At 33.6% G+C, this 16,111-nt stretch overlaps 3 protein-coding genes across 3 annotated transcripts in view; all 3 read left to right on the top strand.

Moving 5' to 3' along the window:
• The first annotated feature begins 14 nt into the window (after nucleotides 1-14).
• Nucleotides 15-6,735, top strand: LOC111700059 (dimethyladenosine transferase 1, mitochondrial). Its single transcript, XM_023470877.1, has 12 exons — nucleotides 15-103; nucleotides 852-930; nucleotides 1,071-1,123; nucleotides 1,427-1,492; nucleotides 2,158-2,239; nucleotides 2,598-2,686; nucleotides 3,856-3,973; nucleotides 4,200-4,294; nucleotides 5,205-5,272; nucleotides 5,530-5,587; nucleotides 5,812-5,889; nucleotides 6,037-6,735. Exons 1-12 carry the CDS (start codon nucleotides 54-56, stop codon nucleotides 6,107-6,109), a joined length of 909 nt encoding a protein of 302 aa, XP_023326645.1. The 5' UTR covers nucleotides 15-53; the 3' UTR covers nucleotides 6,110-6,735.
• Nucleotides 6,736-8,190: 1,455 nt separating this feature from the next.
• LOC111700049 (cytochrome c oxidase assembly protein COX11, mitochondrial) lies at nucleotides 8,191-13,874 on the top strand. Its single transcript, XM_023470867.1, has 9 exons — nucleotides 8,191-8,302; nucleotides 8,509-8,568; nucleotides 8,916-9,365; nucleotides 9,937-10,059; nucleotides 10,451-10,493; nucleotides 10,843-10,960; nucleotides 11,329-11,392; nucleotides 13,065-13,176; nucleotides 13,501-13,874. The coding sequence occupies exons 3-9, from the start codon at nucleotides 9,256-9,258 to the stop codon at nucleotides 13,648-13,650; spliced, it is 720 nt and encodes a 239-aa protein (XP_023326635.1). The 5' UTR covers nucleotides 8,191-8,302; nucleotides 8,509-8,568; nucleotides 8,916-9,255; the 3' UTR covers nucleotides 13,651-13,874.
• LOC111700048 (zinc finger protein 131) overlaps nucleotides 13,836-16,111 on the top strand; it is a gene marked incomplete in the record, with an annotated part of 7,247 nt that continues 4,971 nt past the window's right edge. Inside the window, 5 exon segments of the mRNA XM_023470866.1 lie at nucleotides 13,836-13,927; nucleotides 14,185-14,281; nucleotides 14,550-14,581; nucleotides 14,749-14,834; nucleotides 15,270-15,371. Coding sequence (XP_023326634.1) covers nucleotides 13,890-13,927; nucleotides 14,185-14,281; nucleotides 14,550-14,581; nucleotides 14,749-14,834; nucleotides 15,270-15,371 — 355 coding nt within the window.

Raw genomic sequence — 16,111 nt, 5'->3', positions numbered from 1 at the left:
AAAAAAAGTGAAAAAAGACTATTTTAAGAAAGTAGAAAATTAGTAAAATCAGAATGTCGGTCAGCCGGATTCCTCCCCTTCCTACTGTCAGTGATATTTTGAGGTGAATTTTTTATCTCCATATCTACTGTGCCCACTTCTAAATTTTGAGGATCAAGTGCTTAATTTTTAATCTTAGCTATCACTCGTATACGACCAACACGAGATATCCAAGAGAAAGTGATTTTAATACTTCAACTGAAAGATTCAATTAACCGCTTGATCCTGGAATTCTCAACACATACGTTTTTACTGCTGATGGAATTTAAAGAATTTGAGCCGCGGATTAAATCCGCCAAAACCCGGTTTAAATTAAGCGCCGGCTTAAATCTTGAAACATTTGATACAATTTTAAGTGGAACCAACCATATTTAAACCACGGCTTAAACTTAAACCGCCGCTCAAATTCTTTAAATTCAGCCACAGATTTAATAAATAGCGAGAAATAGTTAACCCTCTCTCTATCAACCTACAGCTTGAACTGGTGCACAAGAGAAATGGTTAAAGTATGTCTGTACGGTTTAGCTTTTTCTCGTTCTTCATTCAATTGTCCCTGGCTCCAAAGTCATAATGAATAAATAATGGATGAACACTAGCAGAGAAGTAAACTAACTAATTGTAAAAGCCCGACTACCCAAATTACCATATATAATGTTTAAAACTATGTTGGCATCAACAGGTTGTTTTTAACAATAATAATCAAAAGTAGGGGTCCAACTGATTTTTAATTAGTTAAATAAGTCCAAATAAATGATTTTTTTACAGGCTCAAAATGTTCGTTGATTGATTGATTTATTATTTAATTTAATTAGGATGTACAATATCCGCGCTAAGAAGCAGCTGTCGCAAAATTTTATTATGGATCCCCGGCTTCTGAGGAGAATAGCAGAGGTACTAGTTTATAATTAGTAACTTTTTTAATGAATCTAACATTAATGTTTTTCTTTTTTTCGCGGAAAGGATTTGTCATAGAAAGGATTTTAGGAAAATACATTGAAATTCATTTAATGAATTTTAATGGAGGTATAAAGGACTGGATGGCCGGATTGGAACAAGTTGGGAAAGTGGTCCCCTCCAGTCAGCGGTCTGATGGGTCCCGCAGATTGCAGATTTTTTTCGTTATATTTATATTAAAGAGGCCACACTCTGCAGTCAATAAACCTTACATTTTTCTCTGCGGTTACGGTAGCCAGTTAAGAGCAACAATTCATATTTCAACTTCCAAAAACGATACAGAAGTTAAAATCCAAGAAATCTTTTAAAAGTATTGAGTAGGAATGTTCAGTAATGGTTACCTATCATCTTACCTAAATAAAATAAACGAATGGATTATTAAACAGTCAATATTTATTTTTATTTTTGATTATTAATGGATATTTGTGATTAGGTTGGATATACACCTTGGAGATGTTCTATCCTTTAATATGCAGAACATATTTCCAGATGGACTCAGGGATACAATACTTATTTACAATAGATTTACAGGGCGATTCCCACCTTAGCATTTGGTACACATTTCCCGGATATTTCTAATTTCATTGGTGAATTAATTTATTTTGATGTAAAATTTTGTTAACTCTGATCGGGCATAAACACAACGACCTTGGGCTAATTGGTTAAATCTTCTGAACTGTTATTTAAAAATATATATATATTATATCCAATTTAAACTTTATAAAGCCTTTGCGACTCTCGTTGTGTTCACGTTTTAAACAAAGTTTTTATTCTTAAATGAAACTTATGTAAAATTAACAATTTGTATGGGGTGGCGGCTGAGAAACTTCAAAAATCAGTCATTTTCAAATAATTTTGAACTGTAAATTATACCAGTCCTCCTTACTATCTATACAGTGTTGAAGATCCATTTCATTTTGATACAAATCCAGATCCGGGTCCTGATTTCGCCCAGAAAACAATGGATCCGGGATCCAGGTCGTGAATATTTCACTTGTATTTTTATGTTCATACTTAATAAACCATGCAGAGACTATGAAGTTTTAATAATCGCTAAATAAAATGTTAATTTTTAGAAGGTTTTGTTGTATTTTGACTCTTGTATCCGGATCTGTGGTTCCGCCAAAAATGTAGCGGATATATTTATTGTATCTCTAAATACAGAAAGGATTGGCTAGAAGAGATACCGGATATAAGAGTTGTTGGCAACCTTCCCTTTAATGTATCCACTCCCCTCATCATCAAGGAATGAAACAATCAAGCTTATGAATTAGTTTTGAATAGACTTATTTGGTTTAAATGCCGTTGGGTGGTTAGATATTTTTTTTGGGAGGGTTTGAGGTGATTTGCTTAGATTGTTAGTTAATAGGTTGGTGATTGCTTGGATGGTTTGTTTGTTCGTGTTTTTTTATTTGTTTGTTCGTTGCATGGTATGACAGATGGTTGTTTGTCCGGTCAAATAATTAATGTTTCAATTTTTGTAATTATTTGTTGCTTTGATGGACGCTTTGGTTGTTTATAACGATTTTTCACCGTTTTTTTTAATTGTTGATTAATTAGTTGACTAACGCGTTTGCTTCATACTTGATTGATTGATTATCTAGTGGTTGCGTGCAATGTCTACTCAATCCAGTATATTCAGCTATGGTCGGGTTCCCCTTGTTCTTACTTTCCAACACGAGGTGGCGCACAGGTAAACTCACTTTCCAACACAAAGTGACACACAGGTAAACTTACTTTTTAGCACGAGGAGGCGCACAGGTAAACTTACTTTCCAGCACAAGGTCGCGCACTGGTAAACTTACTTTCCAACATGAGGTGGCGCATAGAGTTAAACTTAAATTCCAACACAAAATGGCGCAGAAGAAAACTTAATTTTCCAACACAAGGTGACGCACAGGTAAACTTACTTTCCAACACGAGATGGCGCACAGGTTAATTTACTTTTCCAACATGAGGTAGCGCATAGGTAAATTTACTTTCCAACAGAAGGTGGCGCACAGGTAAACTTAGTTTCCAACAAGATGTGGCCTCACAGGTAAATTTACTTTCCAACACGAGGTGGCGCACAGGTAGACATACTTTCCAAAATGAAATGGAAAACAGGTAAACTCACTTTCAAACATGAGGTGGCGCACAGGTAAACTTACTTTCCAACAAGCGGTGGCGCACAGGTAAACTTACTTTCCAACACAAGGTGGCGCACAGGTAAACCTACTTTTCAACAAGCGGTGGCGCGCTGGTAAACTTACTTTCCAACAAGCAGTGGCGCACAGGTAAACTCACTTTCCAACACGAGATGGCGCACCGTTAAATTCACTATCCAACAAAAGTTTGCGCACAGGTTAACTTACTTTTCCAACACAAGGTGACGCACAGGTAAATTACTTTCCATCACGAGGTTGAGCACAGGTTAACTAACTTTCCAACATGAGATGGCGCACAGGTAAACTTGCTTTCCAATACAGGGTGGTCGTATAGGTAAACTTACTTTACACACGATGTGGCCCACAGGTAAACATGTTTTCCAACACGAGGTGGCGCACAAGTAAACATGCTTTCCAACACGAGGTGGCGCACAGGTAAACTCCCTTTACAACACAAGGGGCCATACAGCTAAACCTACTTACCAACACGAGGTGACGTACAGGTCAGCTCATTTTCCAACACGAGGTGGCGCACAGGTTAACTTGCTTTCCGACATGAGATGTCACACAGGGAAACTTACTTTCCAACACAAGATGGCGCACAGGTGAACTTACTTTTCAACAGAAGAAGGTGGTGCACAGGTTAACTTACTTTCTAACACAAGGTGTTCTAAAATGGTTCAACCCCTTCAAAATCTAAAACTTTTCCTTCTAGAATGATCGCTGCCCCTGGAGATCCTGAAAGGTCTCGTCTGAGCGTGGTTTGTCAGAACTGGGCTAGAGTAAACTACGAGTTCATGATTCCAGCTGGAGCATTCGTTCCTGCACCTGAGGCATGTTTGATTAACATGCAAACTTTTTTTAAACAATTTCCAACGAATTGTCAAGCGACTCTTCCTTTGCATACCCTTATTAGAGTAGTAAATTCCACGGCCAACATTGAACCCCCCCCCCCCACCACCACTCCATGGTTAGAAGTATAGTTTGAGTGAAATATCAATGTTCAAATCCCGCCCCCCCTGCACTGGTTTAAAAAATATAGTTTGATTGTATATCTAGGTTCAAGTTGGATTGGTTTCCTTCAACCCTCTCACTAAACCCTACATTGATTTGCCCTTCCCTCTGGTCAACAAGGTTGTCTCAGCAGTATTCAGGGATTCAGATTTAATAGTTAAGATATAAAATCAACCTCCATTTAAAGAGTATCATATGTCCGATTCACAATAGAAACCTTAAAAGCTGCGTCTGATCAAGAATATATTAGATATCTATGTTTCTCTATGAAAATTAATAATTATCTTTATAATTGAGTAAATGGAGGAAATTGTCATTTTAGGACCTTTGACGTGACAGGTCAAATAATGAGTTTTTGGGCGGATTTTTCTTGCCTGGTTCGTTGGATCCATAATTTACCAGATTCTTAATTCAATATAGAACTGGGATGTATATGTAAAGCAGTAACCCGTCCATAGGCTGATGATGAAGGCCTTCTACGAAAGTAGACCCTAACCATTTCAGAATTTTACACTTGTCAAGCTAGAAAAACGATGAAATAATCCACTTTAACGGATCAGTGAAAGGTTTAAAGGGTGAATCAGATATGAAACCGCAACCATAGTCCCTTTTAAACCAATCCTTTCTATTTTCTTTCGATTTTTGTTTTCACTTGAGAGTGAATATTCTGTGAATTATAGAAAAGTATTGAAACTTTCATTGTTTATTATTTTTTATGCCTGGTAAAAAAATACCAATGAAGGTTGTTGATATTTAAAATGTTTAATTAAAAAGTATTAAAGAAAATGTTGACTCAGTTTTCTAGAGAACCCACTGTGCCTGATTTACAAAGGAATCTTTGAAACCTTTTTTTCTGATTAACGATGAGGGAGATATCGACATTTTTATCTTGAAAATGAGATGAATTCTTTCACCCTTCTTCCTTACATTTTCTGCAAACATCCATAAGTGATTTATTAAAAATTGCATTTGGAAATTATTTATGCTCAAAGAGAAAAAAGTTTATTTATAATATTTGAATAAATTATTGAATCTTGAATCTGGAACTAGTGGTAAGAAAAAGAGTATATCCAATACAGTTAAAAATCTTTTTCCGCAGAAACTGGAACAGGATCTAGGTATTAAATATTACAACAGGGATTATTTCAAGTAATGAATATGTATAAAGGATGAAAGGCTAAATTAATTAATTAATTAATTTTTAAAGGGTTAATGAATTAATGAACGAATAAATTAAATTAGGAATAAATGAATGAACGAACGAATTCATGAATTAATTAATTAACTAATAAATTAATGAATGAATCAATCAATGTGAAAGGATGGAAAAAGGATGAATTAATGAATAATTTAATTAATGAATGTATACTTAAAGGGAGACAGATGCTAGGTTTGTCTAGAGTGAGTGGATCTACTAAGGCGATTAATCTCGGGTAAACATATTTTTAATATTATTATTTAAAATTTACGCAGTCGTGTTTCTATTCAACATATTGTATTATTTTTTTTGTATTTTTTGTTTATTTGGAACATTTTATATAATTAACGAATTAATAATATGCAAGACTTAATTATTTGAAATATCAAATAAATTGGGTGTTAGGGTGATGTGCAAGTTTAAACTTTTTTGTGTTTTTTAATAATTATTTTTGTTAAGAATGGATGATTTAAACCGTCTTTGCCACGCTTACAAATATTTAACGGAAATAAACCCAACACTCGCTGATTATAAAAGGTAAATAATTTTTTTCTTTTATATTCTGTCAAATTCAATTGAACAATGATATTTTATTAGATTGAAGAAACTCGTTAAAGTCATCTATGAATTTTTCATTTTTTTCTTAGCTTTGAAAAATTGTGTTTCAAAATATGGGTAATTTAGGCATGTGACGCCAGAGGCTACAGAGGAAGTTCTTATCGGACCTCCGCCATTAGTTGGTCTCCAGACTGCTTAGTATTGTTCTAGTCTTACTTTCCTCTGGATAGAAAAGGTTCTCTTAGATGTGTGTACTTTTTTTGGTGGTCTAGAACCTCCTTCGATGGTCAAAGACCTTCTTGGGTAGTTTAGAAATTGAGGGACCTTCATGGCAATCTAGCAAATTTCACCATTCTTGAATGCGGAAACCAATGTTTGACCTTTCTTTTGGGAGAGTATTGTCTTAAATTATAACAATATTCTTCAAAGTCTCGACATTATGTTATGTGAAATCTTTGAACCAATAGTGATAAAATTATTTATTCAGAAAGACAAGATGAGACAAGGAAGAATTTCAACAGTGATAACATACAGAATAAAGATAGGCTGTGAACTGCAGTCCATGCCAAGATTATTTTTATTGGATTATTCGTGAATTCTTGATCAGACAATAGAATAGAATCTATGCTAGCAGTTTTAGTACTCTTTACTATGTATGCAAGGGTGCAGAAGAAAATTGGATGAGACTTCTCTTTCTTCTTCCAGTGTCTTCAGCTAGTTCAAAACAAACAAGAGAGAGAATTAGAAAATAATGTCTTATTTTTCTTTTTCTTTTTAGTGATTATAGTCTGAAAGACAAATTAATTATGTGTCTTATTTTCAGAAGTTTTAGAAAATTTTATCGCCTAACAGATTGAAGATGAGCTCAGCGTACAGAAACTTCATGAAAGGGATTTTCTTCATTTTAAATTTTTTAATTGTTACAATAAAATGTCAGATTTTTTGTGGATTTCTTAAAATCAACTCGCGGATTCCGACATGTTGATTTTTGATACTTTAAAGAATATCGTTGCCAATTGTTTTTACCTTATAATTTTCACGAATAATGTTTTCGATGCTCTTAAAAACAAAAATGAAAATTAGACATCAAGATTTTAAAAATCGCCTCTCTCAAACATAATTTTTTTATTTTAAATGAAGAAAAATTTAGTTCTTGAAAAATGGCCTCTGGACCCTCCAAAAAAAGGGAAAGATATTGGTGAAGCAATCAGGGAGCAAAATATGTTAATTATTTTTAGATTTATTCTAATTAGTAAGTTTGGCCATCTTTGTTTTATAGATAATTACTTATCGATAAAGGGACTGTAAGTGTCATTTCAAATGACCCTCTACTCAAAGATGTCATATGCCCGATTTACAACGGTGTCCTTGAAACCTTAATGTGATAAAAAATGTGGAAGATGTCATCGTTTTTCTGACTGGAAAAGTGTTAATTCTAAAATTTCTCCATTGCTTCTTTTAAGCAAGGAATATGCAAGTCTTGTCCCACAGAACCCGAAAATGAAAACAGCTTGAAGAAACAAAAACATGGATATCTAATTCATACTTGGACTAGACAAGCTTTTAAGGTTACCGTCGTAAATCTTTCATCGCCATCATTGCACGGAGGCTCACTTGAAATTACGCTTACAGTCCCTTTAAGCAGTCATTGCTGTAATGAATTATGAATATATTTTATTTATCTGACTTCTACCAAGCAATTAATATTCTCATGAAAAGTAAATTTATGTTTGTTTTTCTGATTTTGTCTACCAAGCAAACAATATTGCCATGAATAATAAATATATGTTGTTTGTTTGTTTGACACTTACCAAACCAATTGCCATCAATAATAAATATACATTTGTTTATCTGATTTCCTAAGCACTCAGATTCAATATTGCCATGAATAATAAATATACATTTGTTTATCTGATTTCCTAAGCACTCAGATTCAATATTGNTTGGTTCCACTTAAAATTGTATCAAATGTTTCAAGATTTAAGCCGGCGCTTAATTTAAACCGGGTTTTGGCAGATTTAAACCACAGCTCAAATTCTTTAAATTCCATCTCAGAGTTACTTCTTTTTAATCAAAGGTTATGACAGAGCCGAATATTTGTTATTTGGTTGTTTTTATAAAACAAAACCGGCCGTTTATTTCATGAAGAAGAAAAAAGAAAAAAGAAATGGAGTTTTAGAAATAAATGTGTAGAAAAGAAAAATTTCTCTCACAATTAAATAATATTTAAAATGTGTAGAAAAGAAAAATTTCTCTGAAGATTAATTAATATTAAAAAAAAATTATTTCATGACTTAAAATTATTATTTTAGGCAAATTCAAGCAAGTAAATTATTATCGGACAATCATTATCTTAATAAATATCCAAGACTATATGATTCAACATTTACAGGTAGATTTTTATTTTACAAAAAAATTGCGGATTAGAAGTGGAAACTTTGCCCTTTAGACCTCTATCTGAACAACAATGAGAAAGATATTTAAGCTTTTCATATTTCTTGATAAGAAATTAATTTAGTTTATTTCCTTAAGAAGTCTTATTAATTATTAATTCATATTAATTTTACTGTGCTTTAAATCAAATTTGTATTGTTACAGGGGTGGCTCAGGAACATTTGAAAACTATAACTTCGACAGAGATTATGGCGGAGATTTCAGGTTCGATTACATGATTCTTTAAAGTTGATTGAATTGGTTGGTTTAGGTATGTCCGATTCACAACGTTACCCTTTAACGCTTTTTTTCGGATCAAAAATAGGGGAAGAGTATCGTTATTTTTAGCTTGAAAAGTAGTAACCACTGACAAGATCCTCCAGTACGTGTTTCTCAGAAACTGAAATGCGAAAGTCACTTTATAGAGAAACCACAATTGAAAATGATCAATTTTATTGTCAAAACATGCATATTTTTTATTATAAATCCCACAAATTATTTAGTTATTCGGGCTTGCCACTCTATAAATGGAAGATCACTTGAGAATGTTTTGATATAATAATTTTGTTTAGGTACCTCTAAGTTGACCTTCCTACAGCGCCTGCGCGGGTTAGGATCTAGTTCTTCCTCATGACAGTTTTCAACTACCTCATCTTAATCTTACATATATTTATTAAAAGAAAAGTTTGCTAAATATTCAATATTTAAAGGGAAGGATTTCAAATTATTCATAAAGTTGTTAAAATTATCATCATTGATTGGAAAGATAAACAAATTATCCATTATTTATGGAAAAAGTACGCAAATTATTCATCAATTAAAAAAAACTTTAAAAAATTATCTAAGTTTAAGAAAAAGTACGCAAACTCTACTGAATTCTCGTTGTTCTATTTGTGAATTTCAGATTGTGCAATGATAATGTTAAAGTCCTGTTTGTCCGGGGGAATCCTGGGAAATCTATCATACTCGAGATACAGTTTTCTACTGAGAGAACAGCCTGGCCTTTTCAGAACATTCTTCGGGTCAGTTTTCATCCCACAAGTTAATATTTTACATACAGTAAGACCATTAAAACTGTTGAGCGTTGATTAGGAAGACGACATTTAAGAAATAGTGCGTGCAGTTAATTTTTTCACCAGTGCAGTGGCCTTATTCAGTGAAATGGGTCTGTGGACACTGCAAAGTTGATGTGTTTCGTGTTCATTGAACTATTTAAAATCATAACTTTAGTCCAAACAGTCGGCTTGCTATTCCACAAGTTAATGTTTTACATATAAAGGGATTTTTAGTAAGTTTAGGTTTTGAATAATAAGAAGTTTAAGATTATTTGTAAGTTGTTAAAATTCAGACTCGGAAGATTTAACCTGAGCCGGTTCTTTGCCCATCTCTCTTTGGTCAGAGCTTTATAATTCGAGCTCGACTAATAACAGATTTATAAAGTTTTAACTTCCTACAAATTCAGGATTTTTAATTTATTTAATAGTATATTTTTTACAAATCCAGTTGAACTTCATAAATTAAAAGTTAAAGTTAAAATATTGATTGCCGATGCACCTTTTTTTGAATTTTATTATATAACATGTTTCTTTTTAGTCCGAGTAAGCGACCGAAGCGCCCTCAGACCACTGCGGAGAAAAATAAAACGACACTTCTCTACCTAAGTTCAGCAGTGATCGCAACTGTGGGAGCTAGTTATGCAGCTGTTCCTTTATACAGGTAGCTGATAGGAAGATGGAAGCAGGCAATTTACGGGGGGAGACACTGGGGGTGGACAGTGTCTTCCTCTACTGGAGGAACTAGAGGCCCGTGCAGGGGGCGAAGGAAAAACAAAGCAAATGAAAGAATCGGGACACATAGAAAATCTTAAGTTTATTTTTTACTTCATTAAAAAATATTTTTTTATAACCACAAAAGTTTCATTGGGTTAATGAATAAGAATTGGGACACAAGGAAATACGAAAGTTTTTAAAGTATTTCTTCTTTCGGTTAATTTACCTAAAAAGTTCCGATAAACCAAAAACATCTGGTGTTGAGGGGTTGTTGATGTTATGCCAGGAGGGGAAATTAATGATTTTTTGGAAAATTATTTGTAAATCAATTATTTCAGGGTGTTTTGCCAGTCCACTGGTTATGGTGGTACCGTTGTAGAGGTAAGAGGAATACTAAATTTATTTGTTTGTTAATAAATTTTAACCCCCCCGTCTTTTACCTCCACGGAGCTTTGGGGAAAAAATAAGAAAATACCTATCTAACTAACGAGCCTTATTTTTACCATTTATGTTTTTCTCCTAACATGCATTTTAATTGTTTACTTTAGGGGTTTAGGGGTTTATAATTATTATTATTACTTTAGGGGTTTATAAAAATACTTTACAAGGAATATAATTATATTTTTGAACAAAACAATTATTTTCGGAAAATATACACCCCTTTCGGATCCTCCTTTAGGTTTTTTGTAAAATAGGAAATGCAGAAACAAGATTGGATTGTATTGTTCAGGGTCATGATGCTGAGAAGGTTGTGTGTATGCAGAAACAAGAGAATAGATTACTTACAATTAAATTCAACGCTGACACTGCAGCACAGATGCGCTGGAACTTTAGACCTCAACAGTCAGGGAGAGAATTGTTTATTAATTGAAAGGGAGTATTCACGCAATTTTAATTTACCCTAAATATAAAACAGACTAAGGCATGCCAAGTCACAACGATATCATGTTTTGCTCTCTGTAAAATTGGCTTGCGGATTTGTATAGCAGAGCCAAAGAAGAAACGTGTCACAATTCAAAAATGTTCATTCATTTTTCCTTAAACGTCATTTTTTCCCCCAATGCAGCAATTAAACCCCCCAACAAAAATTAAGCTCTGCACTTAAATATTTAACACCGTGGGGGGGGCCAGATAAATATTGACTCTTAAGGGTAATTTTAAATAACGTGGACAGTCCCTTTAATTAAAGAATGATTCCAATTTCTCCATTGCACAGTTGTTCATGTGCACCCAGGGGAAACAGCATTAGCCTTCTATACTGCTAAAAATCCAACAGAAAAGTAAGTCCTCTAGAACATAAAAGATAAAACCTGAGTTATCAAAATGAATTTAGAAAGTATACTAGTTCAAAGCAATGTTTGGGATTACTTTCATTTTGATGCAGATCCGGATCCTGGATAAGCAGTGAAAAAAGTTTAATCCTTTTTCGGATCCGGATCTAGGTCATAAACTTTTCTTTAAGATACTGATTCTTTTAATAAAAGAAAAATCAAATTTTTATTCTTTTAGCGTTTTTATGCTTAAATTTGATGAACCATTCAGAATAAGGAACATTCTAATAATTACTTTTTTCACTAGTTCAGATTTGGGTTTTAGAACGAAAAGGTTTTATTTACAGTTTTTGGTTGATACTTTGACCCTTGGAACTGGGTCTGTGGATCCGCATTTTGGTTGATACTTTGACCCTTGGAACTGGATCTGTGGATCCGCATTTTGGTTGATACTTTGACCCTTGGAATCGGATGATCCGCATTTTTGGTTGATACTTTGACCATTGGAACTGGATCTGTGGATCCGCATTTTGGTTGATACTTTGACCCTTGGAACTGGATCTGTGGATCCGCATTTTGGTTGATACTTTGACCCTTGGAACTGGATCTGTGGATCCGCATTTTGGTTGATACTTTGACCCTTGGAACTGGATCTGTGGATCCGCATTTTGGTTGATACTTTGACCCTTGGAACCGGATCTGTGGATCCGCATTTTTTTGCGGATCCAAATCCAGGAAGCCAACATATTGCGGATCCCTATAAGCTTAAAAGTGTTAGTTTAATGTTGGATGGCTAGAAAAAGTTACACAAGGCTATTTGATTTCAAGTGAGAGGTCGGTCACATTAGAGAAGTAGTTTTATCAAGCTATATCTGGTTCAACTGCTTCTCTTCTTTTACTAAATTACATCCTCATGTATTTTGAAATTGCCTATCTAAAGTCATAATCAGAAAGACCCGGAATTAATTCAAAGTTAATCAGGCGACTTTACATATATATCTCTCTGGCAATTTTAAATGCTCAAAAAAGGTAGACCACATTTTGGAAATGGCAGGGCTAGGGGCTATTTAGTGATTATCGTTTCATCAATCACATTTGTAAACTTTGGTTGTAAAGTCATCTGGTTAATTGTTAATTAATTCCGGGTCTTTCAGATTATGACTGTAACATAATGTAATTTATTCGCATATGTTTTAACTTGGCAAGTTGCATTTCAATGAATTGAATTTACTTCACTAACTGTTCATTATATTCTTCAAACCATTTCATGAGCATTGAGCATTGAGCAGTCTGAAACCCTCACAGTAAAATGCAAGGGTGGGTCAAAACAGAATCTATTTACTGTACATTGGTTGGACAGGAGCGCCGGCCCTTATATCATTGATTGACGGACTGACCTTAATAAAAATGATAATAATGATAATAATGATAATAATGATGATAATAATCATAATAATCATTATAATGATAATAATGATAATAATGATAATAATGATAATAATGATAATAATTACGGAATTTAGTGTATTCTGAATACAAAATTTTCTAATGGCCTCTCCTTACCTCTGTAAAATGTATACTACCCCTTTTCCACTTAACTTTTGTATAAAATATAAAAACCTATTTATTGTATTGATTGTACAGTACACTGTACGGATAATTATGTATGTTTACTGTTTAGACCTATTGATGGAGTATCTACGTACAACGTTGTTCCTTTCGAGGCTGGTCAGTACTTTAACAAAATTCAATGTTTTTGTTTCGAGGAGCAGAGACTTAATCCAGGAGAAGAGGTGAGAATTAATCCCCAAAACCAGGATTTAAGGTAGTGTTCATTTATTTTCAATTGCTGAACGGGACATTCGATAATTATATTTGCAATAACAGTATTGTTTGTCTTAATATTTGAAAAATTTAACATTGAAAATTGAAATAATTTCATCGCCTTGACTTAGTAGAACCTCTACTCTCTAGCTTAACCCAATGGCTTACAAGAGAAGTGGTTTAACTTAGTCTATGTAGTTCAACTACGCCTTGCTCTTAATTAGAGCTGGTCCGAGATTTTTTTAAGAGATGATTTTTACCATTTGTTTTATTAATATTATTATTTATGTTAGGTGGATATGCCGGTTTTCTTCTATATTGATCCTGACTATGTAAATGATCCTTTCCTGCAGAACTCGAACGAGATCACCCTTTCTTATACATTCTTCGAGTCCAAACCCGGGATGAAACTTCCCACCTTCAATCCTGGTGTCAGGAAATAATCTTCAAGGAAAACGCGTGAATTAAAATTTTGAAGAAATGCGCGAGAATATGGCGGAGATACTGATTCGCGGCATTTGTCAACATATGCACTCTCCTCGTGAATTTGCAACATGCAGAAGTATACACAACAATCTTGAAATAAAAAAAATGATGTCAAAAATAAACTCCTTAGTTTACGTGTACGTTTACATTTTAATGAAACATACAAATTATATATTCAGAATCGATTGTTATCAAAATGGGAGAACAGTTCTGCTTGAAATGGAATAATTACAGGTGAAATATTTTTTAACCACAAATGTAAAACTTGCCATATTCTAAATGGATTTTTGACTAACACAAAATTTATGTAAACTTATTTTACAAAAGAGAAAAAAATAAGTTTGAAAAGCTACCTTACTATATTTTTTAGATATCAATTTTTTGTAGTCTTTTCTTACTCCTAACATTTTTCAAAAAAAAACTAATCAATCAGATCTAACTCTTAGTGCTTATACCTTATACCTTTTACCTTACACCTAAACCTTTTATAGGTCTAACCTGACTTCAGCGTTTAAATCACTGCGAGAGGATGAAGATTTTGTTGATGTAACACTCTCCGCTGATGGGATAAATCTCAAGGCTCACAAGGTTTTCATTCAAGATAATTTTAAGAACAGGAATTTAGAGTGCTTTGCGTTCCTCAAACAATTAATTTTATTTTCTAATCTTACAAATAAAATAATGTTTTCAATCCAGTTATCATTTTCTTTTTAATCAGATTTTTTGTTAGCAGTTGGATTGTGCAGGCCTTTAAAATTATATTTTCTTGCCAAATTATTGCACTGTAAACCAAATTATCAGTGTTGTTATTTATTTTTTATTATATAGGAATATTTAAAATAAATTGATTTTTTAGGTTGTACTAAGCGCATGCAGTAATTACTTCAGGAATTCATCACTAACATCTATTTTTGGATTGTCAACTCATGAAAGCAAGATATTGGATTGAACCAAAATAGTTATAAATTGGATTTAATTATAAGAGTAAAATATTCGATAATATTAATATTGCAGTTTAATTTTGGGTTGGTGACTAATGAATGACTAAATCAAAGGGATCTGCTGCGGGGAATCTCTGTTTGGCAGCATCCTGTTCTTCTTCTTAAAGATATTCCTCTTCTTGATCTTTCATTGGTTCTAGGTATATAACCATATATTCCATATCAATAAGCTGATGAAATAAAAAATTGTGCCTGTTTTCTTTAAACTTTTTTTAAAATTCCTACCCCACTGAAAAAAAAAACATTTGTACTACTTAATTTTTTCCTTTTCGTGATATTTGGTTACTAGAATATGAGTTGATAAGCACTGCTTTCACTACTTTGACAGTGTCTTTTTGACAAGAATTTGATTTAATCCTCCCATGTTGGGGACGGTTTATAGCAAATCCTTCAACAATAGTATCAAAAAATGTGTAATGGTTGCACTTACCAAAATATTGTAGTTTACTGATCAGTGATCAGGATTCCAGAGTTCAACATTAAATCCTCTCATTTTATGTCTAGGTTAAAGAATGTATAAAACATCACGAAACCTCGACTAGACCTACAATTAATAATATTGTTGTCTGTAACAGAATTTGTATATCTGGGAGAAGTGAGTGTAGCACAAACTGATCTTCCATCCTTCCTCAATACTGCCGGGATTCTCAGGATTAAAGGATTAGCAGAGGATGAAGGTAGGATTAAAGGACTAGTGGAGGATAAAGGCAGGATTACAGTATTAGCAGTGATTGAAGCATTAGTTGTGGATAAAAGGACTAGTGGAGGATAAAGGCAGGATTACAGTATTAGCAGTGATTTAAGCAATAGTTGGGGATAAAAGGACTAGTGGAGGATAAAGGCAGGATTACAGTTAGGGATAAAAGGACTAGTGGAGGATAAAGGCGAGATTAAAGGAAAAGCAGGGATTTAAAGACTAGCATAGGATGAAGATAGGATTAAAGGACTAGTAACTGGGATTAAAGGACTAGTAGAGGATGACGGTGTAAAAAGGACTAGTATAGGATGAAGGTAGGATTAAAGGACTAGTAGAGGATATTGGCAGGATTAAAGTACTAGTAGAGGATGAAGGTATGATTGAAGGACTAGTAGAGGATAAAGACAGGACTAAAGGACTTGTAGAGGATAAAGACAGGACCAAAGGACTAGTAGAGGATAAAGACAGAACTACAGTACTAGCAGTGATTTAAGCACTAGTTGAGGACTAGTGGAGGATGAAGGTAGGATTAAGGGACTAGTAGAGGATGAAGGTAGGAGACTAGTAGAGAATGAAGGTAGGATTAAAGGACTAGTAGAGGATGAAGGTAGGATTAAAGGACTAGTAGAGGATGAAGGTAGGATTAAAGGACTAGTAGAGAATGAAGGTAGGATTAAAGGACTAGTAGAGGATGAAGGTAGGATTAAAGGACTAGTAGAG

The sequence above is a fragment of the Eurytemora carolleeae genome, unplaced genomic scaffold, assembly GCF_000591075.1.
Source record: "Eurytemora carolleeae unplaced genomic scaffold, Eaff_2.0 scaffold92, whole genome shotgun sequence".
Lineage (NCBI taxonomy): Eukaryota > Metazoa > Arthropoda > Copepoda > Calanoida > Temoridae > Eurytemora > Eurytemora carolleeae.
This window is presented reverse-complemented; position numbering and strand designations above follow the sequence as displayed.

Coding starts and splice junctions, on each gene's coding strand:
- LOC111700049 (XM_023470867.1), top strand. CDS start 9,256: ATGATAATGTTAAAGTCCTGTTTGTCCGGGGGAATCCTGGGAAATCTA. Junction 10,961..11,328: donor CTTTAGACCTCAACAGTCAG/GGAGAGAATTGT, acceptor TCCATTGCACAG/TTGTTCATGTGCACCCAGGG. Junction 13,177..13,500: donor GACTTAATCCAGGAGAAGAG/GTGAGAATTAAT, acceptor TATTTATGTTAG/GTGGATATGCCGGTTTTCTT.
- LOC111700059 (XM_023470877.1), top strand. CDS start 54: ATGTCGGTCAGCCGGATTCCTCCCCTTCCTACTGTCAGTGATATTTTG. Junction 2,687..3,855: donor CAACACGAGGTGGCGCACAG/GTAAACTCACTT, acceptor TTTTCCTTCTAG/AATGATCGCTGCCCCTGGAG. Junction 5,588..5,811: donor ACTAAGGCGATTAATCTCGG/GTAAACATATTT, acceptor ATTTTTGTTAAG/AATGGATGATTTAAACCGTC.